General features: G+C 38.7%; 1 protein-coding gene across 1 annotated transcript in view; it reads right to left on the bottom strand.

Moving 5' to 3' along the window:
• Positions 1-5,094: 5,094 nt before the first annotated feature.
• The window catches only part of CYYR1 (cysteine and tyrosine rich 1), a 105,614-nt gene continuing 101,034 nt past the window's right edge, over positions 5,095-9,674 (bottom strand). Inside the window, 1 exon segment of the mRNA XM_060098787.1 lies at positions 5,095-5,219. Coding sequence (XP_059954770.1) covers positions 5,095-5,219 — 125 coding nt within the window.

Below are 9,674 nucleotides of genomic sequence, written 5' to 3'. Positions count from 1 at the left end.
TTACCCAGTTAGCATGGGCCTCTGTTGCTGGCTCCATTCTAGCCCTGCCAGGTCACTAAAAGCAATTTATCACAGCCAAGCATGGCCCTGGTATTCTTTCAGCTGCTGAGTTGGCACATTCTTGTTAGAGGTAAGATTGCCTGTAAACTCCAAATAATGAATTTATAGGGAATGAGATGAACTATCCTTGCTCTGGTAGGCTGACTACCAAGATGGCTCCTGGTAGGCTGACTACCAAGAATGCTCTCACCTCCTGGTATTTGCACCTTTGTGTAATCCCTCCTCTTTTGTACAGAGTGGACCTAGGGATCTGATTCTAAGGAATAGGACATGGCAAAAGTTATGGGATATCACTTCCAAGATTAGGTTTTAAGTCTGTGATTCATCTCTGGCTAGCACTATGTTTTGCTACCAGGTTCTTTCACTCTATGGCTCTGCTTGCTGGCTTGCACTGGGGAAGCAAGCTGACATACTTTTGAGTTGCCCTAAGGAGAGGCCCATATGGTAAAGAATAGGGGTAACCAACAGCCAGTGAGTAATTGAGGCCCTCAGTCCAAAAGCCTGCAAGGAACAGACTCCTGTCAACGACCATACGTGAGAGTGAGCTTGGAGACTGATCTTTCCTCTGTTGCACACTGACGTGACTGCAGCCTGTGAGAGTCCTTGAGGTGGAGGACCAGCTAAGCGACCTCCAGATTCTGGACCTATAGAAACCGAGATAATAAATGTTGTTGTTTCAAGCCACCAAGTTTTGGGGTAATTTGTTACACAGTGATGGATAACTGTTACACCTGCTTATAAAAGTGGTAAGGCCTGGGATTGGGGGCACAAAGGTTGGAAAAAGAATTAGGTATGCATATTTGTGTCACCAACCTACATAGAATCTTTGTGACTGATGTCCTACCTATACTGTTTTTAATCATTGCAACATCCTGGCAAGGATGGTGTTAGTCACAAATATATTTTGGACAAAACTGAGGTTATGGAAACTCAGTTATTTGGCTCAGAACACATAACTCAGAAGGTAACAGAGATGAGAGAAACTAGAATCTTACTCTGAAGCCTTTGTTTTTTCCTCTGCATTAACCAGTCATAGGAGGCAGTGGTATGGTTGAGGTTAGGGTGGAAATCAGAATCACCTATAGATCTTTTTTTTCAAGCTACTTATGCCACTTTCCTTTCTGACATACTTTGGACTGGACCATGCCACACAGTGGGGCTGCACAGAAAAGCACTGAACTTACACAAGTTCAGCCATGTTCCCTGCAGCTTGGGCCTGTAATTAGAAAATAAAAACTGCACATTTCAAGCAGGTTCTGACTGAGGATCTGACAGTCCTTAGAAGTCTTTGTGGTGATGAGTAAGGTGATCATGTAGCTTTAGCATGCTGGTGTTGGGTTGTTTAAATTAAGTTAAAAAATAAAATAAGAGCACCCAGAGTTCCATTATTTGATGGGCTCAATCTAGTTTGACCTATAGCCAAAAGCTGGCAAAATGGGTTTGGCTGAACATGGACAAGTTGGGAGTAAGTGGATGCATGGTGAGTGCTGCTTTCATTTGGTGGTGAGAACAAGATGATGAAGCAATGAAGGAGTCCACCTCAGTGCTACATCTTAGGAACATGGGTGGCCCTGGATGTCCGTGTAATGGATTCTAGAACTGAGCAGGGTAGCTGCAGAACTGATTAGACTCAGCACAGGCTGTGGCCCCATCTCACTGATTCCTGGGCCAGGTCTGGGGTCTCTTCTCTACCATCAGCCCTCTAGTTCTTGCAGTAGCTCCCTCATCCCTGGTCCTGATGATATTGTGGGCGGGTCTCTCATTGCTCGCGGGTCTCTCATTGCTCACGGGTCTCCTTTTCCTGCAGATCACCACCTTACTTCCAGAGCAATGGCCTCACACATTTGTGAAGGACATCACAGTTAACTGACAAAGTCCACAGTTTCTCCTGGACAAGGTGATTATAGTGGGTTTTTTTATTCAACTCCTTCCTGCTACCTCTTTGCATTTTGCAAAGAGGATTTTCTAGAGCAGCACTGCCCAATAAGGTAGCCACTGACCTCATGAGATTATGTAGCATTTGAAATGTGGCTAGTGAGACTGAGGAAATAAATTTTTCCTTTAATTTCATTTAATTTCATTTAAATTGAAATAATCATATGTAGCTGGTGACTCGTGTTAGATAGCACAGTTCTAGAGGCTGTCATTCTTTTTTTTTTAAATTTATTTTTATTTTATTTATTTATTTTTTTTGCGGTACATGGGCCTCCCACTGTTATGGCCTCTCCCATTGCGGAGCACAGGCTCCGGACGCGCAGGCTCAGCGGCCATGGCTCACGGGTCCAGCCGCTCTGCGGCATGTGGGATCTTCCCAGACCGGGGCATGAACCCGTGTCCCCTGCATCGGCAGGCGGACTCTCAACCACTGCACCACCAGGGAAGCCCCTGTCATTCTTATGTTATTCTTTTGTTAATTTATTTTTGGCTAATATTGATAGAACATTTTCTACATGCCAGGCACAATATGTAGAATGTTATGTGTAGTCATCCAATTTTCACAAAACCTGATGAAGTCGATTCTATTATTTACATTTTCCAGAGCAGAAAGTTGAATTTTAGAGAGATGAAGTGGCCTGCCTCAAATCATCATACAAGCAGGAGACAGGATTCAAAACAAAGTTTATCTGGCTCCAGTCCCATGTTTCCTGTACAGGAGAACGAGGCTAAACCTGCAGAGATGGAGGGTGAAACAAAATAGACTCAAGACAATTTAAAATATAACTCTTTTATAATCTGTTATTTCATTTTATTGCTTATTATAAACACTTTGGACATAGCAAATACATTAGTTTTTAAATAACCATAATTCAAAGCTTTCACATCATATACTATTTCCCCCCAAGATGTGTCATCTATGAAAATAATCAGTGAACTCCAAAAGTCTATACTGATATTGTGCACATTTACGCAATTGTGACACTAAATACAAATAGTAAAAATACTCATCTGTTGTAGGTGTGTGGGTTTGTGATATGCTTTAAGGGAGGCCATAAAAAAACTGAAAGAAGAGAGATGGTGTGGATTGTAATAGCTCCTATGTGGGTCATGTTTGCAGAACAGAGAAGGTATGCACAATAAACATTTATTGACAGTGAAGATGATGAGAATTCAATTTCTGCTGCACTTTTCCTCTCCATTTTCTCTTAAGTGCATTGGGAAACATCATTCTGAATGGCACAGAGGCTCTGGCACTTTGAGTTGTGTAGCTACAGTGTAATTGGGTCTGATCGCACTTGCAGAAGGGAGATAAATTAAAGCATATGCACTGCTAAAATTGTGCTAAAATCTCAGTTACTAGGATGGACTGAAATGCTTGAATGCTTTCTGGCTTCATAAGCAAGAAAATCACCAGTGCCTAAAAATCAAGCAAGTCATTCCAAACAAATCTAGCTTCTAGATTTCACTGGCAGTTAGACGATATTTCAGTTAGATCAATGTATTTGAAAGTAAAATATGCTACTTATATGAGCTACTGAGTTTCCCAACTACAACTACTGAGTTCCTGAACTATAACTTTTACTTTAAGACATTTATTTTGGTTGTTTTATTCAGCAAAATCCTTAGCATCATTTTGGGATTTCACTGAATTGTGCTGATGATGTTGGATTAAACATTTTAGATTTAATTGAAAAGTGACAAGCAAATATAATCATCTATTCCCAATAGTTTCTCAATGTACAATTTTAAATACATGAAAGGACCCTCATAAAAATAGAAATGTTAATTAAGGTCACTGGCAGCAAAGTATGGCATATTAGAATTATTTATTAAAAACTTTTACACCTAAAGGTAGGCACTTCATAAAATATGGATTTTGACAAAAGGTGACAGTTTGATGTCAATATCTTACTTTTCCATTAACTGTATAACTTTTTCAAGAGAATAGATTATTAAAATATTACAAGAAAAATAGAAATTTGTCTAAGCTGCATGTGAGTGGAGTTACACAGAACAAAATCCAAACTTCATTTTTCCCTCTTCTTTTTGTAAACTTTTGTGTATCTTCCTGGTCAAGTTCTGAAATTGTACTCCCTGATGTAAAATCCCAAGGATTCTGGCTTCTCATCTTTTAATCTGAAATGAAGTATTTGTTGCTTGTGAAACTTGGTAAATTTTTTTCACAGTTGGAATAACCTTTATCATAATACACTAAATAAAATCAGATGATTTTTAGGTGGCAGTATCTAGCATTGAAGAGTTCTTGGCTTCAAGCAGCTGTTAAGTCCTTTTGATTGTTTTAAGTCTCAAATTAGATAGATTCAACTATCTCTGTTATTTTCATTCTTGATGGCATAGAAATTCACCTCACATCTGCCTAAAATATGAGCAGAGCTTTGGGGGCCCATTGAACCCATCTACCATTTAACTTAGCTCTCCCTTCTCAAACATGTCTCTCCCAGGTAGTCAGCCAGGTTATGTTTGGAGTCTTGGTGATAAGGAGCTTCACAAAGCAATCTAGTCAATATGAAAGCTTCAGCAGCCCTTTCTTATACTAAAACCAAAGTTCTCTTCCTGTAACTTCCATCTAGTGTTTCCAACAATATAAGGCACAGAGTAGGCTTTCAGGCACTCGATCTGCACTTGTTGATGAACAAAAAGACTGAACAATTCTAGTTCTGACTTTTAAAGCTACAGAGTATATTTGTTTCCTTATGTAGTCCAGGTTATCCTCTTGTCTTACATAAATCTTCTCTTTTTCAGGATCAGTATTGCAATTTCCTTCATTTGTTCCTTAAGTAACCTGAATTTCCGATGTTTTGTCTATCCATTACTCTTCTCTGAGTGTGCTTTTGTTGATCAGTAGAACTCTTCAAATGTGGTCCCACTGAACCCAACATAATACCTCAGATGGGATCAGCTCTGAGTAAGGTAGAAACCCTGAATGTCTTCTCTTAGCCTGGACATTCCACTTGACATATTGTCTAACCCCAAAGGGTATTCCTTAGGACAATCCTTTCCTGTCTGTTTCTGAGTAGAGACATTTTATTGTGGGCACGATCTCTGATTGGCACATATTCTGTTCTGGGAGAAGGATTACTTCCTTGAATTTCCAGGATATGGAGGGGGTGGAGAACGCTGTGCTGGGGTCGGGGAGTATGGAGGGGGCAAGTCTGCACAGTGTTCCATCTCATGGTCATAACTGTAGGGGGGTGGTGCCACTGGAAAAGAAAAGGAGAAGGGCATCAGTCATTTAGCAATAATTGAGTGTCCACTATATTTGAGCCACTAGGCTGGGTACTTTGGGGGAGGACATAAGTTTTGCTTTCAATAGTCATAGTTTTATCAGGCTGGCGACACACACGTATGAAAGGGCAAGTGCTATAAAAAGTGGTGCCATTGGCCAAAGTATTTAGAATTGGTGGCTTAGGGCAAGTTTCTTGGAAAGATGATGTAGAAGGGGCAGTTAGAGAAGGAGCTAAAGGATGATTAAAGTTTGAGCAAAAGCACCAAAGCAAGAAAGAACTTTTGTTTAAAGCCAAAAATACATGGAGGAGAGAAACGGGAAAAGATGTTGAGGAATCTGATTGTATCACCATCATGGTGGGCTTTTACAAAATTCTAATTTAAATGGATAACTAATAAGAACCTGCTGTATAAAAAAGATAAATAAAATAAAATTCAAAAGAAATTTCTAGGGCTTCCCTGGTGGCGCAGTGGTTGAGAGTCTGCCTGCTGATGCAGGGGACACGGATTCATGCCCCGGTCCGGGAAGATCCCACATGCCACGGAGCGGCTGGTCCCGTGAGCCATGGCCGCTGAGCCTGCGCATCCGGAGCCTATGCTCCACAACGGGAGAGGCTACAACAGTGAGAGGCCCGCATACTGCAAAAAAAAAAAAAAAAAAAAAAAAATTCTAATTTAATTTAATTTTTAAAAAAATTTCATACACTTTTTTGGACTTCCCTAGCAGTCCAGTGGTTAAGACTCCGTGCTTCCAGTGCAGGGGGCATGGGTTCCACCCCTGGTCAGGGAAATAAGATCCTTCATGCTGTGTGGCACAGCCCCCCAATTTTTTTTTTCATATAATTTTTAAAGGTTAAACTCCATTTACACTTATTACAAAATATTGGCTATATTCCCATGTTGTATAACATAGGGGTCAGGGAGTGGGAGGTACAAACTATTGGGTGTAAGATAGGCTACATGGACATTGCACTTTGAATATCACATAAGGAGTGTGTGATATGCAGGCATCAGATATTTTTTGAATATGCTAGTGAATATGCTTTAGGAAGGTGACTCTCGGCAGTATGGATTCAGGTGGAGCAAAGAACAGGTGAGATGATGTAGTAGCATATGTGAGGGATGATAAGGGACTCATGGAATTTGGTGGTGGGGATTATAGGAGCCCTTGAGCAGCTGAGTGCTTAAGTGATGACTGGGTAGGTGGAAAAGGGGTCGAGAGTAAGAAGGTGTCAAGGTATTGGGTACCTGGTACTGGACTCCTGTAACTTGGAGGGTCACGGACCCATTACAGAAATAAGAAAAAGAAAAAAAAAAAGGAGGACAAACAGGTTTAGAAATGAGGATGGAGTATTTAGTTTTCTAAATCTTATTAGAAAAAGTGTCTTTAATTTTTTATTGTACTATTATATGTCAGTGTATTTTAAAATCACATTTAATACATTTGTTATGACTATATATAGACATCTATTTTGTACTGCTCTCTATCCCATCTCCAGGGTTTGAAGAGAGGTACTCCCTGAGCACTCCATGTCTTCAAGAACCAAATCACTCGACAACATCTGAGCAACCTCTCAGCAACCCCTCTGATGATTTTCCAGTAGTTGATTTATCATCAAGATCGCGATTCTAGTTGGAAATTGACATGTCTTTTTTTTTTTTTTTTTTTTTTTTTTTTTGTGGTACGCGGGCCTCTCACTGTTGTGGCCTCTCCCATTGCGGAGCACAGGCTCCGGACGCGCAGGCTCAGCGGCCATGGCTCACGGGCCCAGCTGCTCCGCGGCATGTGGGATCTTCCCAGACCGGGGCACGAACCCATGTCCCCTGCATCGGCAGGCGGATTCTCAACCACTGCGCCACCAGGGAAGCCCGAAATTGACATGTCTTAATTGCTTACTGTGAATGTAGCCTAAACCACAAGACTAGTGTTATAATAATGCAAATAAACAGCCAAGCTTTTACTTCTATAATGGAAGAAAAGAACAAGCAACATTTCAACAAACTGATTTCTAAAACATCTTCTAAACTGTACTCTTATCAATAAGATTATGACAGTATTCTGGTCAATATGCATGTATAAACATAGGGCTTCACCCTATATGCAAACACAAAGTTTCTTCTGAATCTCTTTATTAAAAAAAACATTTTTAAAATTAATTTGTATTGGAGTATAGTTGATTTACAGTGCTGTGTTGGTTTCTGCTGTACAGCAAAATGAATTAGTTATACATATACCCACTCTTTTTTAGATTCTTTTCCAATCTGTATCTCTTTAACTTGGCTCTCTCTACCAGGAGCTTGATGATTTAAACCATTTACTGATCTGCCTGTACTTAGGGATGTGAAGAAGCAGAATTGAGGCACCTGACACAAGAGAAAGATGGAAACACAGAACTGGGTGTGATGTCCTCTGAGGGATGCTCTGGTGAGCAAAGGCTTTGCAAGTCTCTTGTGGGCTGAGCAAGCCAAGGGCTCAGAGCAGAGGACACAGATCTGTGAAGAAGGCAGCTTCTCCATGGCTGCTTTAGACCCGGGAATGCTGGCCTATTCCAAGCTTTGTTTTCTACAACAAAATGGAATAACTCCTGCCAGAGTCTAAACAAACATTCCCTCTGCATTATGCCTACTCCTTTGCTTCATTATATCCGAGAGGACTGAGACAAAGAGATTTATAATAAACTTTATCCAAGGCAAGAAATGCAACCTCCATGTAAAACAGGAAGTTACAGCTGGATTCCCATTGAACTGTTTCTTATAAACATGTGGGTTCTAAGCTGTTATTTATGATGAAGCTTTTCCTTGCCTCCCACTTGAGAAGCACACACCAGATGATTCTACAGATTGACTCTGCATCCTTCTCTGTCATGAGGCTGTGGTGTGTCTTTATGCTTCAGTAACAAAGCATTTATATTTTTCCATCTGCATAAAAACTGCTGGAGGACATTTCAGGGAGATTCCCTATGGTTTATACAGCTGCCTGTTGAGCGTGAAAATCTAAGATATGAAACAGTGTTCTTTCATTCATATAGCCTTTGTATTTTGATAAGGTGATAATATAATGCTGAAGAGTGGTATTTGGAGGACTATATCTATCATGAAATAAACACGGCACATCTTTTATAGTACCAGCTGCAGGAAGACATTTTGAAATAATAATGGTGTAACTGTGGACTCCGCTATCTTTCTTTCTTACAGATAAAAATGTTTCACTAGGAAGTAAACTTTTCAGGGTATCGATTTTAGAATTCCTGATTAATCCTAAGAGGTTTTGTTCTCTCTTAAATGTCAAATCATCTTTAAAAGATACATGGATGCAGCTGGAGATATGGTGCTTTTGAAATTCTTTCATAACCAATAATTCTAATTCTCTGACTTAAGTAGGGCAAATATGTCATTTATCATGTATGTCAATGTAGTTGTGTAGAATTTTGCAAAATTTAGGGATGCTATGAAATTCATAGGAGGAAGTTAATGTTTTTTTACCCACTCAGGATAACATCTCTAAAACAAATGTAAAGGAAAGTTACATGGTGTTATAAAAATTGTACAACATTATTTTAGAACATGTGGAAACAGAGGAAAATCATCCATAATTCTGTCACTACAATTTAACAAACAATATCTTTATATACTCCCTTCTAGTCACTTGTGTTTTTATATCCTTGTAGTCATGTAAAATAGTCTATGCTTTTTCACTGTGTATTGTAACAGTCTTTTTCATTCACTACATGTTCTTCATGAACTCTATTGTTAACAGCTGTACATTATTCCACTTACCATTCACTTATTTTGAGATTAGCAATTTTTTATTATTATAAATATTGGAGTGACAAATGTCTTTCTACATATAGACTTTTTATTACTTTGATTTAGTTTTTTAGAATAAAATTCCAGGGATCAACTAACTGGCTATCATTTAATATTTTGGTAATATAATAGTGAAAAAATTTCACTATTAAAATATCCCTTAATTTTACATTTCTTTGATAGTTTTACGTCTTGTTTATTATTTGTAATTCATATTGTGTAATTTTTTTTGTTTGTTTTGGGCTGATAATTTACAAACTGGGATCTTAATTAGAATTAAGATACAATTAAGATAACAAGATATAAATATGTATACAAAGTTATTTATCTTTTCTATACCTTTCTAAAAATAACTTTGCCAAAATCATTAGCTATGGTATTTTTACCTTATTGACATCCTGAAGTTTAAAACTTGTATCTAAGAAAATATATGTGGGTTCTTCATCCTTTTTATCTCTTCTGTATTGTTTCCAAGTTTAAACATTTGTCTTTCAGATACCTGGTTCATAACCAATCTATTTTTGAGTTTTTCCATGTAAATTTATAGATTTGGTGCTTCCTTACATCTGTTATTTTACATCAGAATTTATTTTTTCTAAGTTTTATTTATTTATTTATTTATT

Source organism: Mesoplodon densirostris, chromosome 5, assembly GCF_025265405.1.
Source record: "Mesoplodon densirostris isolate mMesDen1 chromosome 5, mMesDen1 primary haplotype, whole genome shotgun sequence".
Classification (NCBI taxonomy): domain Eukaryota; kingdom Metazoa; phylum Chordata; class Mammalia; order Artiodactyla; family Ziphiidae; genus Mesoplodon; species Mesoplodon densirostris.
This window is presented reverse-complemented; position numbering and strand designations above follow the sequence as displayed.